The 17,919-nt window shown below is 32.8% G+C and overlaps 3 protein-coding genes across 3 annotated transcripts in view; 1 reads left to right on the top strand and 2 right to left on the bottom strand.

The window, feature by feature from the left end:
* Positions 1 to 845: 845 nt before the first annotated feature.
* Positions 846 to 4,671, bottom strand: LOC134241361 (uncharacterized). The gene is made up of 4 exons (XM_062723431.1): positions 4,631 to 4,671; positions 3,332 to 3,486; positions 2,667 to 2,735; positions 846 to 1,121 (listed from the first exon to the last, which is right to left on the bottom strand). The coding sequence occupies exons 1-4, from the start codon at positions 4,662 to 4,664 to the stop codon at positions 846 to 848; spliced, it is 534 nt and encodes a 177-aa protein (XP_062579415.1). The 5' UTR covers positions 4,665 to 4,671.
* A 1,408-nt stretch (positions 4,672 to 6,079) lies between these two features.
* On the bottom strand, positions 6,080 to 13,244 carry LOC134241336 (tubulin-folding cofactor B-like). The gene is made up of 7 exons (XM_062723404.1): positions 13,036 to 13,244; positions 11,555 to 11,698; positions 10,374 to 10,467; positions 8,587 to 8,731; positions 8,327 to 8,382; positions 7,875 to 7,947; positions 6,080 to 6,665 (listed from the first exon to the last, which is right to left on the bottom strand). The coding sequence occupies exons 1-7, from the start codon at positions 13,150 to 13,152 to the stop codon at positions 6,542 to 6,544; spliced, it is 753 nt and encodes a 250-aa protein (XP_062579388.1). The 5' UTR covers positions 13,153 to 13,244; the 3' UTR covers positions 6,080 to 6,541.
* A 69-nt stretch (positions 13,245 to 13,313) lies between these two features.
* LOC134241360 (baculoviral IAP repeat-containing protein 6-like) overlaps positions 13,314 to 17,919 on the top strand; it is a 42,235-nt gene continuing 37,629 nt past the window's right edge. Inside the window, exons 1-9 of the mRNA XM_062723430.1 lie at positions 13,314 to 13,671; positions 14,015 to 14,196; positions 14,533 to 14,667; positions 15,276 to 15,523; positions 15,809 to 16,011; positions 16,277 to 16,326; positions 16,810 to 16,905; positions 17,012 to 17,115; positions 17,517 to 17,686. Of these exons, the coding sequence (XP_062579414.1) occupies positions 13,491 to 13,671; positions 14,015 to 14,196; positions 14,533 to 14,667; positions 15,276 to 15,523; positions 15,809 to 16,011; positions 16,277 to 16,326; positions 16,810 to 16,905; positions 17,012 to 17,115; positions 17,517 to 17,686 (1,369 nt within the window). The 5' untranslated portion in view covers positions 13,314 to 13,490. The remainder of the gene's footprint in view (positions 13,672 to 14,014; positions 14,197 to 14,532; positions 14,668 to 15,275; positions 15,524 to 15,808; positions 16,012 to 16,276; positions 16,327 to 16,809; positions 16,906 to 17,011; positions 17,116 to 17,516; positions 17,687 to 17,919) is intronic.

Raw genomic sequence — 17,919 nt, 5'->3', positions numbered from 1 at the left:
AATAATTCAAAAGAAAAAAAAATCCCTATTAAAGTGAAAAGTATCGTCTATATCCCTTAGAAATTTTGAAATACATTTGATTGCTTATATATGATATTTTAAGAAAAACGTTTGTTTATAAAAGGATTGGAAAACACAAATTTGATTCACAAAATCATGAATATTTAACGTTGTTGCAAAATGGAATAAGTATGGAATGCAATGTAAATACGATGTCAAGTGTTTGTGCTTTGCAAATGGGAGGATAAAATACGAAAAGCTCTATGGTGGCTTAAATTAAAATTTAGACGAAAGTAAACTTTTTATTTACACAATGCAAACATTGAAATTGAGGTCTGGTTAAACAGCATATTTAACACAAAAATATATTTTACACAAAGTGAATTCAAAAGGTTTAAAAGTCTGTTACATCTGTTAGGGAATTACAATATCTAAAAAAAATGGGGGTCAAAACTTTCGAAAGTTTTAGTACAATTGCAGAAGTTGTTTTTTTTCCTGACTCACGCACAGGACAAAGACAGAAGAAGAAAAAATATATAGGCCTACAGCAGTTTCATGGCACAGGCTCCATAACATTGGTCCACTATAAAACATTCATGAATGGATTCTCTTTTTCACATGATGTTTCTAATCTGTCATATGCGCTTTTTATTTTTTGGATTAATTTCATCATCAAAGAATCAGCCTCTTCACAAACGATTATATATACAAAGATGAGAATGATATCCTTCCTTTCAGAAGGAAAGAAAATGAAAATAAACGTGTTGTAAATCGTCCCTGAGTGTACACTATAGATAACCGATTACAGTTATGAAATTTACTCGACTCAATGTAAATTTCCCTTCTCAATCACATGAAGACCCCCCGCAACACCCTCTCCTGTATTTCCATTCTGGATGCAGGACTTTCCTCTTTCTTATGTGTAAGATCATTGAAGCCACCCCTATGAAATAGGACAGCGCCAGTATCGCGACTTGTACAGCATGGAGAGCTGTCTGCGCATCGACGTTTCCTCCACATTTTTCGTCGCCATTAGCGCACACTACCAGTCCCTGTATGGAGGTGGACAAAGGGTAGCCCTGTGTCATGAGAAGAATACTCACAACGTAGTGACCATTCAGCTGAAAACAAAAATATATGTTCCTAGTATTTACATTTATATTCATACGTTGATTTAGATACAGCACATACTACAAATGAAGGCTGAGGAGAGAGTAGCGTATCAGAAACCCTTGTCTAACGAAGATGCATGGAGACTGTCAGTCTTTTTCATATTAGATGTTTTACTAGAGAGGACACTGATGGGATACTTACTAACTTTTTTTAAAAACAAGTAAACGTGACGATTTTAACTTTTTTTTAACACCAACTTTCCTCTATGTAGCGATATAACCACTGGCGATGTTTATAAATATGAGTTAATATCTCTCAGTAGATGGACACGAGAGAGTAAGTTCTACGTTCTATGCATCCCTTATATGTCAACACATTAAAACATGGCTAAATAATATGACAATTTTGCATTCAACACGTCCGTCAACATTTGACCTCATAAAGGATTTATTTAATATGCAGACAAGGTCATTGTGAGGAGCACAAAATTTGCGAAATATTGACTTCAAACAAAAATTTCGATACCCCTGTAACATCAAAGTATTTGTCAGCAGCCTATTTCGATTTGATTCTATGCAGAACATGCATTTTTGCGAATCGAATCATAAAACCATAGTTTCATGCCAATGGCTAATTGCTTCTTTGAGGGTAAAATAATTATTGAAGTCAGCAAGTTAATAATGAAGAATACTTATTAGCTGTTAGTCATCCACCAATGCCTATTTCTTATAAAAATAACTATAAACTAGAATTGTGAAACTGTCATGTCTTTTATTTTCATTTAAGCGAGACATCAAATTAATGTAAGAATCAAAATGAATATAGTTTATCAATTTAAGAATCGTCTATACATCTAAATGTCGAACAGAGGGACGTTTCACAATGCAAGGGATTTCTTTCCATTTAGAATTGTTTTAATAATTAAATTTTGCTCCATAAGAATACAAAATAGGTCTACTATTAAAGAGGCAAAATAAGAACCGATGTGAATTTCAACAGATGTTAATATTGAAGACTAAACAGGGGATAGGCATATTTTCAATAAGAAAATCCAGCATTACAAAATACTTGAGAGAGGAATCAGTTTTTAATGAACAATTTTAAAAATTATTTATCATAATACCGGGGTATTTACATATTTCCGGGTACCATGTTTACTGAAGAAGCACTTAGATGTATACATGCATAAAAACAATTTTTCGTACAGAATGGTATTTTGAGACATGTGCTACAATGTGCTATAGAGTATATTCTGATATTTTTGATGAAATCTTTTATCATATTTTTGATGAAATCTTTTATCATAAGAAATCAGTTTATTTATTGGCATGAAAAAAAGGGGCCCGTATTGTATTGATTACAAAACAAACAAACAATCCTTATCATGGATAGATCTTTTTTTTTTTTTAAATCTTCATAAAAAAAATACCAAAATAATAAAGGGACATGAGTCTGCACACGATTTTGAACAATAATGAAATATCACACTTCTGGAAATAAAGATAATTCTAAATTAGGGATGGGGTAAATATTAAAAAATTGATAAACTTTACCAATTTCATCTGTGCAATCTCACTTGATGTCATGGCAGCAGCAATGCCCACACACCCAAAGGCTATATGCTGAAAAACATATTTTAAAAGTTACATGATCAGCGGAAATTGATCTAGTGAGTGTATTCCCTCGCGTTGTTTTTTATATGTCTTAATATTTTGTATGTATATATTATATACGTTTCCATCTACAACGAAGGAAAAAAATGGGATTTCTTACAAATGTTTGAGGAAAGGAGAACCCCCCACCCCCGTTTAAATATAGACCCCGGATCTTTTGAAAAGACATTCTTCTCATAAATTATCTAAGAATTACACTGGTATTTATGATATAATCTACAAGTTTAAATTACCATCAATTTGAAAATTATATAAAACTATCATTTCTTTTGTATATACCACTCTATTATATATACAAATTAAATAAAACTTCATGTTTTAGTAGACTATATTCAATTTTTCGAATTTTTGGTATGGAGTATATACTAATTATGTCATTCAAAGATAATTTATGTGCAAAAAGGTTGAAAAGTTATGGGGGTCTAAATCGTTCTGGTGTGGAATCACGTTCGTCACGTGTACCTATAGTTGTGATGATCGACATTAGCCAATTGATTTGAAGTGAGAGGGGGAAAACTATGACTGTCCCCATTGCAAACACTTACATTGGCTGCCATCCAGATCCCTGTTCCCGTTGTTATAGGGTACTTGGCGCCATCAAGAAGGACCAGCACGGCGATACCGACTCCAATACTACACACTCCGAGAAATAGAACAACCGCAGACATCATTTTAATGTATGACAGGCAGCTCTCTCTTTCTGGATTAAAAAATGACATAAATAAATCAAATTTATTGTATCATAATAATTTTCTATATATATATACACCTAATTGAAATATATATATATATATATATATATATATATATATATATATATATATATATATATATATATATATATATATATATACCTTGTAATATATTTTATGTCAATTACAAATATTAATCCTGGCATTTTTTTTCAGGGGGGGGGGGGGGGTAATAGCAATGCACGAATTTTTTAATATTTTTGTTGTTTTCTTTCTTTCTGTATACATGTACGTTACATGTATATATAATTTTAAGTTTTACAAAAGATTAAGAGGGTATATGACTAAATACCATTATTTTTCTCAAACTGATCGCTATCATTTATAGTTGGTACTTTAAAATTCAATTTTCCAGGCCTATACTTCTCTTATTTATAATAAATAAAATTATTAAATGAAATTAAAGGAATTAAATTCGTTAAAAATATATCAATTTGATTGCGTTGACTTTATTACTTATCATCCTTTTTTCATGACTAACTGGAAAAACAGATCTTATAGATTCATTCCAGTTATTTCTTTACAAATTAATATTTCATGTTTGATGGTGTACGTTATAAATAAATAATTCAAACTGAGAAAAATTATAATCGTATGGGTATACAGTCGTGAAAATTAGCATAAACAGGGGTGAATTTAAGGTACCAAGTGCGCACCTCTTAAACTAACTACTGACCCCACCTACATTTCATGTCAAAATATTTGTTGAAACCACCCCCGCCGAAATTTTTTTTTATACAACTGGACAGGCCACGGCCTGCTGACATAATGACCTACATTGATCAACGTTATCGCAATCGAAAGCTTAAACCAAGAAATCTCGAATATGTTTACACAAGAAAATATAGACCTATATGAATCGATGAAAAAAGAAAACGGGTGTGGCTTAATATTTTTGAAATAATTTCGTGCTTGCAAAGGTATAATTGTATGTTGTTATATTTTATATATTATCATATATACCATTGTATAATTACAGTTCGATAACTTGCATGTAATCACAATAATCTTTAAAATGTAGCAGTAGTAGAAGGGAAAGGCATGAAAGAGCTTCCGTCTTATAAATCTTAAAAATATTTTATTCATACTTACCGCGTGGATCTACTTTTTCTAATTCTTTCTCCATTTTTTCCATTTTGAAAAAAATCAATAGCCCACAGCGATTTCACTGTGATCAGCCTCTAGAGGGTAAATGCTCCGAGGTATATGTGTAAAATCCCGGACACGTATAGGCGGGACCTGCTTATCAAACTTGACCACAAAAACTTTATATATATATATACACTTATATGTTAGGAGATTTCACAATAAAATCGATTGTCTTTTCGAGATGCAGGAATCGCTCTGCTGGTTATGGGTTTCAGTGCCCTGTGTGTGGTTTGTGTTCCAGATTTTGATCTAATAGCTGTGTATTGGAGGCGGAATTTCAAAATTCGTATCAAATACTGACCATTGCCCTAAGTGGTTTCAACAAGCAAGTAAACAAAACATTTATGCAAAGAACACGCATCGTGTGAATGTAAAAGTGATTCAGGGTCTTCGATCTTTTCATGCATTTTTATTCACAGGTGTTTTCCAAAAAAAGGTTTTCTTTAAACATTTCGGGTATTAACGATTTATACACGGGGAAGGGGGTATCACATTTCATAACAAGAGGCCCAATGGCACTTTAGTATATATAATAAAAATGCTAATAATGAAAAATCCAAATCTAGAAACTTATTAAAAAATTTTACTAAATAAGCTGATAAATGAAGCTATATGTTGCCAAAAAAAGCAAATAAAATACTTTTAGATGGTCAATATGATCAAGGATCAAGAAAATAAATAATTGTGTGCCCAATAAAAAAAAAACTTTCAATCCATCAATTTCCTTTCCTGTACTGTCACCAATTTTGTCACTATCCATATGCAGACTAAACAAGTTGCTGAGCTATTATAATTTACTAGTGAACCAAGGGAATGAGAATGATATTGTAAATCTTTAACAAGTTGTTTTTATGCCCCCGTAATAAAAAATTCAATGGGGGGGGGGGGTCACAGGTGTATTCCTTGTGTGACAAGACTTTTCTTAGGGTACAGTATACCACTAAATTTATATGACCTCCTGATCTTGACCTTGGAGTTTACCCACTTTTACACCAAAAATTTCCAAACTTGGCTATATTTTTTTAGCAGTTGGTGCTAGGGCTTTCATACGTCACAAAAGTATTAATTGTGACAAGATCTTTCAAAGGGTATAAATATTTTTTGACCTTTTGGCCTTGACCTTAGTGTTTGACCCAATGTTTAAGAAACTTAAACCTTGGAACAGTAAGTAGTCTATACTGGGGCTGTCATATTTCACAGGTGTATTCCTTGTGACATGACCTTGGCTTCCTTTGGATACCAACAAATTTGACCTTGACCTTGGAGTTTGACTAGTATTTGCAAAACTTTAACTCTGCTATAAGCTGCCATATGTTTCACAAACACATCTTGTTTTCCCTTTGCAATGCTTAACATTGCTTACCATGCATTTATCAGATAAAAGTTTGATATTGTTATCATAATTAATTAATTTTAGAACATACATACAATTTTCGTCATAATAAGCTTTATTATGTGTCCAGTATCAATGTGTAATGGCATATCCACTGTTCACAATTCTATTCTTTTGTTCACACTGAGTCACAAATAAACATTTGCATAAGTAGCATACAAAATACAAAAATTTATAAATCTGGTTTTGAATGAAAAGGGTAATGAAATCAGCAAATAATAATTTTTGCATGACAGAAAGATCTACAATTAAATCAACAAAATATTTTCTTATATCGTGTAAATACATGTACTTGTGCAGGAAAAGTACAATGCAAGCAAGCTAAGTTTCATGTTTTGAAACCTTGCAAGAAAATTAAATGTAATATTTTCATTTTACAACCACTACAGCTGACTTGAAGCACTTTCAACCTTGAACATATACACTTCTAGAACACATTTTTTGAAATTTTTTAAAAGTTCCTAAATTTCATCCTCGTCACTGAAATCCAGACCCTCCTCTGGGAAATCCCCTACTTCCACGTGTTCAGGTCGAACGAACCCTCCGTATTTATCAGGACATTCAAAATACTTCTTACCTCCAACACTGAAAAGTAAAAATTAAACCTTGATAATTTTAAAGAAAAAAAAATTAATTCATGTAAAAGTCACTAAAAAGGTCAGGTAAATTGGGAGAATACACATAATATATAATGGAAGATAATGGCACATCATATTGGGTCCTTGGAAGGACTTTTGTAAATATGAACTTTTTTCTGTCTTCCAACTAACAGTAAACTGCCAAAAATATTCTAATTTAACCCTCAATAAGGCTCAATTTATAAGTTAGGTTTTTATTAAATTTGGAAATTTATGACAAAAAGATACTGTATTCATTGAATTTGAACAGAGAGAAAAAAAAATTTCTATAAACATTATGTGGCTTAGGCCTAAACACAATCATATGAAATGAAAAGTGAAAATTTAGACTTTGCTTTGTTTTACAACTAGCATCAGTTAATACTTGATATCGCAATTACTTAACTTAGCGGAACTCTTTCGCGATGGAGGTAGAAAACATCTGTTGGATGGGGCTATTGAATCAAAGATTCGGGGGGGGGGGGGGGGGGGGGGCTGTGCTATTGAATACAATGCAAGATCGATCATTGTAGAATTTATAAGGACAGATAAGTAAAAAATCCTGGTGGAATACCTTGCTATACAATCGCTGAACCAGCCCAATCATTTTTGACAGGAGCTAATCCTAAAATGTTAAATTTTTTACCATATCTTTAACTATGCAGACTCTTCCAATAAAATATTCATTGAAAGTTGTCACATTTTAAAGCTGATAAAATATTCTAAATTTTGCTTATTTGACAATCTACTATTTGGAGTTGAATTCTTGGCATTGCATTTTTCTTTCTGCATAAAATTGTTTGAATCATTTGATTGTCACTACTGTAAACAATGTCATGTGCCCCAGAAATCTTGCGAGATTAAGAGCTGTCTCGACTCCCCCTCAAAAGAACGGTACATGTAGTAAGTTAGATATCTGCTAAGTACTCACAATATTACCTATTGCTTCTGTCTCATAAAAACCCTACTAAACTGAAGAAGGAATCAAAGGGATCTGGCCATCTAACTCAAATATTATCCCTTTACACATCTCATAGTCAATATTTCAAATACTCCCAAAAAAAGGTTTCCTAGACTTTCTGAGAATGTCTCTGAGAGTTTCAGAGAAAATAACACTTATTGTAGGACCACTTGTTTCTTCCCTTCACTGTTTTAATTGTACAAGTATAAGACTTACCTTCCATTATTTTTTCCCACAGGTTCATCATAATGAATGCCGACCCAGTATCCTGGTTTGAAATCTGTTAAACCTGCAAAAACAGACTTCAGTTAAAAATGTTCATAACGCATAATCATTGGTTACTTTAAGTAACGATAAGTAACTTATGACTAAAAAATGTGTCACAAGTTAAAATAAGCTACACTTTCTATCATCTTTTGGCTTCATACACATTGCTTAATCAAGATGGGATGTTTCAAATACAATGACATAGGCCTTCACCTTTCACTTCGCAATCTGAAAAAATTTAATGGGACTTTATAAAATCAACAGAATTGACCCTGACTTTGAGGCCAAAATATATTTCTATTTTTAATGAATTTTATGGGAAACAAAACAGCTGTTGTCATTTTAAAAACTGGAAACTGTGTGAAAAACACTGGCATTAATGAATAATTATTTTTACTTACCTACATATTTGACTGTACCCCTTCTTGTAGGTTGATTTGGGACTCTTACTTCACATCTAAACAGAAAAAAGGTACCATCAGAGAGTCTTGGATATCCAAGTTTAACTTAAAATTCAATATACGAACAAGACAACTAATTAACATTGAAAAATCAAATGCAATGTTTTTTTTTTTCTTTTGGTCTAACTTCAATTGTCCTAAGACTGAATTGGTTTTTAAAGGCTTTATGACATTTCCTATTAGACAGAGTTCCCCTGTACCTGTCCCCCGTTTTCATGCTCTCGGCTTTCTCTTTGTTTTCCTGCTCTTTCCTTTCCTTTTCCTCATCTAATCTCTTCTGCTCCTCTGGATCCACCTCTTTGAATCTCCCTAATTTGTTTCTTTCCTTAAAAGCTCGAACAGAATCTGTTAAATACAGAAAAACATACATGTACTTATAGCAAAGTGCCAGGAATGGCTGATTTTACTTCTATATAAATGTAATTTGTTATACCTACAATATATATTAAAAGCAAAGTTTGAAATTCAGTCCCTGTAAGTGTCAATTTCATTATAAGCATGATTGCTAGCCTATAAGCTAGGGATGTCAATGAATAGTTGACTATTCGACTATCAGTCGAATGGACCGACGATCGAACAATGAAACGACATTCCAATATTACATAAATGCAAGAAAAGGAGGTGATAATGAAATTCTCATCTCAAAATTGAAAAGCGTCCTTCCTCAAACTATATAGTGTATGTCCTCAGACGAATAAAAGCTCAAACACAGTAAAAGTATTTAAATAATTTTTCACATTGTACATATGGAAAATACAGTAATTATTTTTCAATCACTGACTTTTTTGTTATTGTAGTAAATTATGCAATGCTATACTGGACTATGAAAATTATTTAATTGACTTGTACCAATTGTATTTATAAACTCTAGGAATTTCAAATGCTAGGAACACACAATATTTTACATAGCTGTGAGGTTTTTAAACTTTGATAATTATTAAAACAAGAACATTAGCTTACATAAATGACATTTTGATAGCTCCAGGCAATCATTAATTGAACAAACAGTATTTAACAATTCCCCTTTTCCAATTTTATGGTACCCCGTGACCCATGTCAAGGATTACAACCCCCTTGGCACGCAAAAGATCGTTTCCCTGATTTTCGAAAAAGAGTAGGCTCATTGGGGGCCATCAAAGAAACCCAAAACTTTAAAAACTGGCCACGTGATTTACTTTTTATCGCCGATATATGGCTGAATATTGCCGATTCGGTGTAAAACATTAATCAATCAGTCTATCCACTTTATTTCAAATTTTCAATTGAAAAGCATTCATAAACACTGTGCTATCAAAACATAGGTAATCAAAGATTACGAAGCTCACCTCGACGAATGTTATCAGTTTAAGTAATGCAAATCTCACATCATATTTTCTTATATTTAGTACAAGTTGTGTTTAACCCCTTACATATATACACATTTCTAAAATGAAAAATATGTATATGTATAGTGTAAACAAATATTCGTAACTGTTAATAATGCAATCGATTGTTCGACTACGGAAAACTAATATTTTGACATCCCTAATATAAGCATGCTTAAATGTGGTTCAAATTTCTCATGGATGAGTGTACATCCCTAGATGCATCATCCATGCAAGTTTGGTCCAAATAGGGCTTATAGTTCTAATATCAAACAAAGGAAAATGTAGGTCAGATCCTGCAGTTTGGTAAGTAAGCAGATACTTTTTGCATCTACGTATAACAATTTGATGATTCGAACTCAATTCTGTATTCTAATTCTAATTCAAAGGAATACTTATATGAACTTTGCCAACATCATTAAAAAAAAATACTAATCTTACATTCACTACTGGTAGTAATTTCCTTAACTTGTTCAGCTTGTTAAACTAGTAAAAAAAAATTTTCTTTACATCCTTGAAAATAAAAGTATTTGATGACTTTTTTGCAGACTGAAAAGTCTTTCAGGAATCAACTCTTCAAAGAAATTTATTTAACAAAATGAAATGCTACTTTGAGCACTTACCTCTTTTTTGGGCATAGTCATCCTCAGACATTTCATACTTTTGCACTTTGGAGACGTCTTCAAACTCGCCTATTCTAATTGTTGGATCTATAACCTTACAGATAAATAAGAAGAGGTTACTTTTTGAATTCGGTGATGGATGCACAATCCATCTGGATTGAATCTGATATGTGGATTTACTGTGGAAAATGATGACTTTTAAAAAATATCTTCGAAATTACTTACATGAGTATATTGGTATACTATACCGATCAGATAATTTTTCAGAAGGAACAAGAACTCGAAGGATCATAGATATTTATCAACTTACCATACTTGCCAACTCACCCGATTTTGTCGGGTCACACCTGATTTTTCAACCCGTAACCAGATTATTTTTTATGACCCGGCGGGTCATGCTTATCACCCGATTTTTGCCGATCAACCCGAAAATCTCCCGATTTGTTCCGGATTTGGTTCGAAATTAGGTTGCACTTTTAACTTCCAGTTACAACCCAAGCTTAGATCTACGTAAACAATGCCGATGGATTAATTATCAGTGCAGGTGTTAACAATTAACAGGGTGTTGTTTTGACAAAACAATGTTTGAAGTCAATTAAAATGGCTTCCGATAGAACTAAATCGTTATCAGGGCCAACAGGAACAAGTTGAACTAAACACATGTCTCTGATATAACCAACTTACCAAGAGAAACGATATTTATGTAGCCTACATATCAAGGAATCTCGGAAAAAAAACTTTCATTCTAGACAAAATAAAATGATCGATAACAGTGTTGGCCTAACTTCACATTTAAAACATATAGCAGTAGTTAATTAATTAAGAGAGAGGAAAAATAACTTTAAAACTGAAATTGGTATTCTTTCAAATTTAGCAGAAACTGAAAAGGCTTTAATGCACACTTACTTCAGGTCAATACTAATACAAGAAACCTTCAATTTCCATTTTTTTAACATGTAAATTTAAATCAAATTATGTATGAATTTTTTGTCATAGTAAATTAAATCCTTTTTCAATAAAAGAATTCTCAATACTCAAATACTTTGTATATATATGTATAAAATTTAATCATGGTAAATATGTCGTGAATGTCGTTACGCGTTATGACCAGATTTTTTACTTTCCAAATCTGGTCATGACCAGATTTTTACATGCTGGAGGTTGGCAAGTATGCAACTTACATGTATTCTCATTCCATCTTCTATTGGATAAGAACCTAGGAGTGCATCATCATTGTCTAATTTACACACTAACTTGTTATCTGCATCATAAACTTCCAGCTTCATGTTACCAGGTGTTGACCCTGTTAACAGCTCCAATTTGTTCTACAAAGACAGAGTTTGATTTATTAGATATTGTTTTCTGAGGTTTCCAATTTCAACAACTTTTAAATTAACATTGGTCACAACAAATTTGTTCTTCAAAGAGAGAGTTTGATTAATTCAGACCTGTTTACCCATATCGTTATCTCTCAGTATTTTTTATTAGATTTTTCTGTGAGATTTGCCATTTGCCAGTAAGATTTCACTTTCCATCAATTTTGCATATATTATAAAAAGAAAAAAACTGCTTTTCTGATTACAAAAACATGGTTTAACAACAAGGTCTTTGTCATTTAATAGTACCACAGCGTTTTGGAAACCTGACATCACTTATGTGTTTGAAATCTTCTCTATTATTAATAGCGAGTGCAGCAAGGTGGCGCAAAGTGGTGCAGCCAGCAGTCTTGTTTAGTGATAAAAAGGGTGAAACTAAGACAGATCATAGCGAAAACTAACTGTTAAATTCCAAACTAATGTATTTCCGATTTCCGTATTTTCACAATGGCAAAACGTGAGACATATTTTAGACTAAAGTCCATACAAAATACGGCGAAATCGTAAGAGTAAACAGGTCTGTTAATTAGATATTGTTTTCTGAGGTTTCCAATTTCAACAACTTTAAAGCTCACAACCTTGTGTCAACTTGTGGAGAAGACATTATAAAATCTTATTATTCATAAGTTTTGTTCATATTTTGTACGTCCCTCTAGAGGACTTTTCACTCATATGGAGATACCACAACTTGCTGTTGAAGAGCTGCAAATTTTGTCTTATACTGGACATTTACGACACTGAGCAGCAAGGGAACTTTTTGAAGTTTTTCGTGTCAGCGCCTGCTGTGTATTCATGCAGTTTATACAGTCTCATCCGAAGGACCGGACTTCACGCCCCACAGTGGGATTCGAACCTGCGACGTCAGGATAGCTCCGTAATTTGCGACCCTAGAGCAGACATTCTAACCACTGCTCCATGCAGGTGACGATGTCAATTGTAAATGTATGTGATCGATATGTCATGAAAACGGAGAGACCACTCAGCAGAGAATGTGACATCACAACTGAACGTAGTATACAAGCATTGAAAGCAGTACAGACCAATATGGCTCTCTGTAAATGCTCAGGTACTCTACACATTCTATCAGGAAATATTCATAAATTAACATCAGCTGAACAGAGAAGTAGAAAAAATATGCAGTACTGTATGAGTTTCATTTAACGCAGATCACCTTAGCTGTTAGACCGTATGATTATCAGAACCCTCTAGGGTGTATAGTGTATAAAGGGTCCTTAAACATAAAATCGTCAAGGAATATTCTAGACCCGATGACAACAATCACAAACCTTAAAATCTGCAATTGTCAAGTCTTTTGGGAATCTTTTCTCTGTCCCAAATGAATTTGCAGAGCTCGTGACTCGCACATTAACTTGACTTTGTGTTACTACGCTAAACTTCTCCATTTTCTATTCAGAAAACTTTAGATTGTTGGATTGGCATGTGCTGGTTGACAATCACAATCGTGACGATGCTGTTTCAGCATGTAAATAATCAAGATTACAGAGACGCTTGAAAAATGAAATCACGTTATTCTAGTCACGTGATACAATTTATTCCCGTTTCGATCTTGGTTTGTTGTCTTGAATATAGATATATTGGCTCCATCTTATTGAACCAATTTAGAATATATTTAATCATTAACTATTATTTATTTCAAATATTGCGATAGAAATATGTTTAACAAAGAAACGAAACCATATGATGATGTCATTTAAACGAGAATTGACTTTAGGGAAAGAAGATGGCTGCCACTGAAAAACAGTGGTATGTCGGAGAAGACGGTTGTATATCTGTTGGAGTATCTGCCAGTGCCGTCACGTACCACTCCGCCTTAAATTCAATTATAGTATCAACAAAAGAACCATCTGTAAAAATATATGATGTTGCTTCGGGTGCTTTATTGCAAAAATCGGATCTGTCAGGTATAGTGATATAACATTGTGAAATATATCGGAGAGAACATAAATGCTGATTATGTAAAATTTTACGTATTTATTTGAAAGGACAATTTCTTTAAAATCCTCAAGTTCATTTCTTCTATCTTGAGAAGTAGTTTTTCAGACATAGTTTGATTAGCATTTAGAAAGAATCTATATTGCAAGAAAATTCTGTTTTCTTATAGATAGATCTTCCTTATGAAAAGAATAATGGTTTATTTGAGCTGTTTTACACCAAACTGAAAGAAATTCTACTCATTTTGTCACATGTTGTTAGTTTTTACATTAATATCACTTAGTAATGTTAATACGTTTCTTTTGATCGCAGCAAATACAAGTGATGCCATTCATGCCATATATTTACCTGGAAAAGACAAGGTGATATTTGCTGATGATTATTCAGTGGGTGCTAGAAATGACCTGCGAGGTATGCTCCTATTGGACACTGCTTTGCAGACACCCATCAACAAATCAGAGGACCAAGTCAAAGTGGAAATTCCACTTGCCGAGGTAAGGAAAGAAATCTAGTAAAAATATTTTGGAACCTAGCTAGTGTTACGAAGCAGCATGTTTAAGATTTGGAATTTATCTGTTTATGTATATGTACCGAAATTGAATTGAGTATTTTGGGAGGACAGTGGTTAATTGCTTTCTGTTTTATAAGGGGATTGAATCATGGGTAAATTTAATTGATTTTTCATTTGAAGTTAAAGAATAAAATGCAAGGCTATATATAGCTGATGTATGATGATTGTATCTGAAGGAAATAAGTCAGCAGTGTACAGTTTTTGCTGGTATTTTGGCACAAAATTCCCTTAATTTGTTTAAAAAATGTTTTGTTTACAGGCTGGACAGTTCCACAAGGCATTAATGAATGCAGAACTCCCTGGGATAGATCATGTTGATGAAGTTTGTAAGGAGCTAGAGAAGAAGATAGATGCAGTTCAAGAGGCAACAAAAGGCCACTTAAAAGCAGCAAAAGTAATGCTTGTCAATCTATCTTTGATTATTTCAGGAATTTTAAAGCTCAAACTAATTTTAAAATTTCTAAGATTCTAAGATAAGGCCTAAAATAAAATATTGTTTGTTTGCAGTTGCCGACCAACCAACTGAAAATGCACCCAACCCAAACTTTTTTTTAAAGCCATTTTGTAATATTATTTTTTCTCTCCAATTTTTCAGGATATTAAAACTATTTCATATTCAATTTTTGTCTTTATCAATTATTAGTTTATACCAAGAGTGCAGCTTATTGATGTATAGTAGGTCTATGAAAAACTCTATTTTATGTTATCTAACAAAAATCTGGAAACAATTTTTTTTTTCAAAAAAAAAAAAATTTGCCTACCTACCTACTCAGACTAAAAATTATAGGTCGGCAACTGCAAACAAAGAATTTTTTAAGCTTGGCCTAACTTTTTAATAAAAATCAAAATTGACATCAAAAATACCTTTAAAAATCCAGAAAGATTGAAAACTTTGCTGAAATTTCAACTTTCATTTCTGTAGGTGGACAAGGATTGTTGAAAATAACAGTTGTTGCTTTCTAAATCCCTAACCAATATCTACAACTGTGTATTTAATTTCAGTGGGCCACTATTTGCTTGGAATTACCACTCACCACACTCAAGGCTGTTTGTACAGGCTTGGTGAACGAGATGAAGAGGCTTAGCATGAACAATCCAGGTCTGTCTGTGGCCTCAGCTATTGGGGACAGACTGAACTACCTCCTCCCAAACAACGGGGAGGGGTGGAGCAGCACCGTGGAGAGGTCCATGATGTACAGCGAAGTGGCACGGCAGAAAACCTTCAGGACATGGCCTCACATGAATTACAAGTAAATCTTTTGTTCAAGTGTTTCCTTGAAAATTTTCTCGTTGCTGTACATATTTTTAATGATACAGTTTTCATAATAACAATGCTCAGAATTCTTAGACTAGCAATGCTCATTAGAAAGCTATTTTTGTACGTATATGTACTTTTGTAATGAGTCCACCTTAATTTTACTTTTTGAGTAAAAGTTTGAAATCAACGATTTTGTGAAGTTGTAAATATCATTTAGGAAAGGATGCAATTAAAATTGAAGATAATAGTAAACATGGTTAAAAATTTTGTCTTACAGATGGGCATTGCCTGATCCAATGTCCCAGGCTGGATTTTACCATCAACCAAACTCAATGGGAGATGACCGTGCAATGTGTTTTACCTGTAACGTGTGTCTGGTGTGCTGGGAGCCGACAGACGAGCCCTGGTCTGAGCACGAGCGACACTCACCAACCTGTCCCTTTGTTAAGGGAGAGTACACTCAGAATGTTCCACTCGCAGGTGAGTAGATGCTATTTAAATATAACAGGAAATTACACCATGATTTTGTGTTTAAAAGTAACATATATATGCATATGGTTTGTTAAAACGGGGAATTTTAAATCAGAATTTATGGTGCCTTTTTGTGACATGATTTTATTCTAATATTAAAACACATCTTTTAAAAGACATTACACAACAAAATGAACTGTACAAATGTGATCACACTAATTAATTCCTATTTTTCCTGCTATTAATCATTGACGTTGTATTACTTTGATTTCAGTCACCTATGGTAGCCAGCCTGCAAAAAGACACAGTGAAAATGATGATAAGGTCAGTTTTCTCAGTTACTTCCTTAATCTTCATTATAAATTTCTGCAATTGAGGTGACAAAGAAAGTTTCCTTAAGAAATACTTAACTTGCCTCTTGGTAACATTTCAACATGCATGTACCAAACATAAACTGTAGATCAATTTTTATTCACAAGAACTTTATTTTCCTGGAATTTCGCAAGACAGTGTGCTCGCAAAAATTTAAAATTTAATTCTCACGTATAATGGTATTCCTTAAGATTATATAGAGCAATAACCACATATCGTGAAAATTTTGTCTTGTTATTTAAGAGTCAATGACTATCTTGCAAAAATAAAGTGTCGTGAAAATTTAGTGATCTACAGAATATGTATATTTTACATGTGTGTGCATATGTGGTTCAAAGTAGAATGTGTGTGATTTGATTTACATTGTTTTTGTTTTTTTTAGTTTCAATATTTTAAGTCTAGAACCCTAATCAGATGATTTTTTTTGTCTCTTAGATTGAGTGTATGAGTACAACTGCCACAGAAAATTTTGTAGCAACATCAACTCTGAATGGGAATATAGTGGTTTGGAATGTAGATAAAATACTAAAGGTAAATCTTGTATACATTTTTTGATATACATGTATACTTTATGAAAGGTACTTCTTAAATAAAGGGAATAAATTAAAATGCCAAAAGTGATTTTTATTGCTTACAGAAGTACTGCCAGTTTAATTTGGATCCCTCTAACCCTGTGATAGCCTTGAAGACAGGACTTCAGATCGAGAGGCTGTCTGAAAGATCTCCCAAAGCTGTAGATGGGTAATTATAACAAAGTCTATTGATAAAAGAGAATTGTAAGAAATTACTTGTATGTTTATGATGAATTGTTTAACATTTTGTCGAGTTCTGGCAGTAATCAGGAAATAAGAATGTGTTAGGCATGCTTAAAAATGTTGTGACAGATTTAAGGGGAAAATAGACAATTTCATTTGACTAGCTAATTGGACATTGTGGGTCAATCTCCCTGTAAACTTGAGATATGAGAGGAATTTAATTTGTTTTAAAAAGCCAGGGATAACTTGCCTTTTCACTACTGCAAACCCAGATTCTTCCTTATAGTAAATTTTGGATAAAGAAATACAATGTAATAAAAGAAATAAAACACTCAGAAGAATGAAGTTTCTTAGCAAATAGATAAGATAAATGTCTTAAAATTGCAGTGATGAATCTTTGCATGATGAAACTGATGCCAAGCCTGAGAATACTGTGAAGAAAGTAGAGAATGGTGTTTCTACGGAAAGTGGTGGTGAACCATCTACTGCCACCACCTCCACAAACAGCACCGCAGAAACTCTGTACGAACTGCCACAAGAGAAGCTGGATAAATCGGGTTAGTTTGTATTGAAAAGAAAAGCAAAAATAATGATTTAAATGATATATTAGTAAAAAAATTCAAAGTGGAATGTAGATTTCTGTTTTAAATCTAAAAATGTAAGCAACTAAAACTAAACTAAAAAATGTTAATGTAAGTTTTAAAACTAAAAATGTAACCAAATCTATGGTTGGTCAAGAAGAAAAAAAAATGAAATCTCAAGAAGTTAATATTGAGACGAATCTGCACTG

This window comes from Saccostrea cucullata, unplaced genomic scaffold (genome assembly GCF_032062105.1).
Source record: "Saccostrea cucullata isolate Sc308-1 unplaced genomic scaffold, CSIRO_AGI_Scuc_v1 ctg206, whole genome shotgun sequence".
In the NCBI taxonomy this organism is placed as follows: Eukaryota; Metazoa; Mollusca; class Bivalvia; order Ostreida; family Ostreidae; genus Saccostrea; species Saccostrea cuccullata.
The sequence above is the reverse complement of the archived record's forward strand: the minus strand, read 5'-3'. Positions and strand labels throughout refer to the sequence as shown.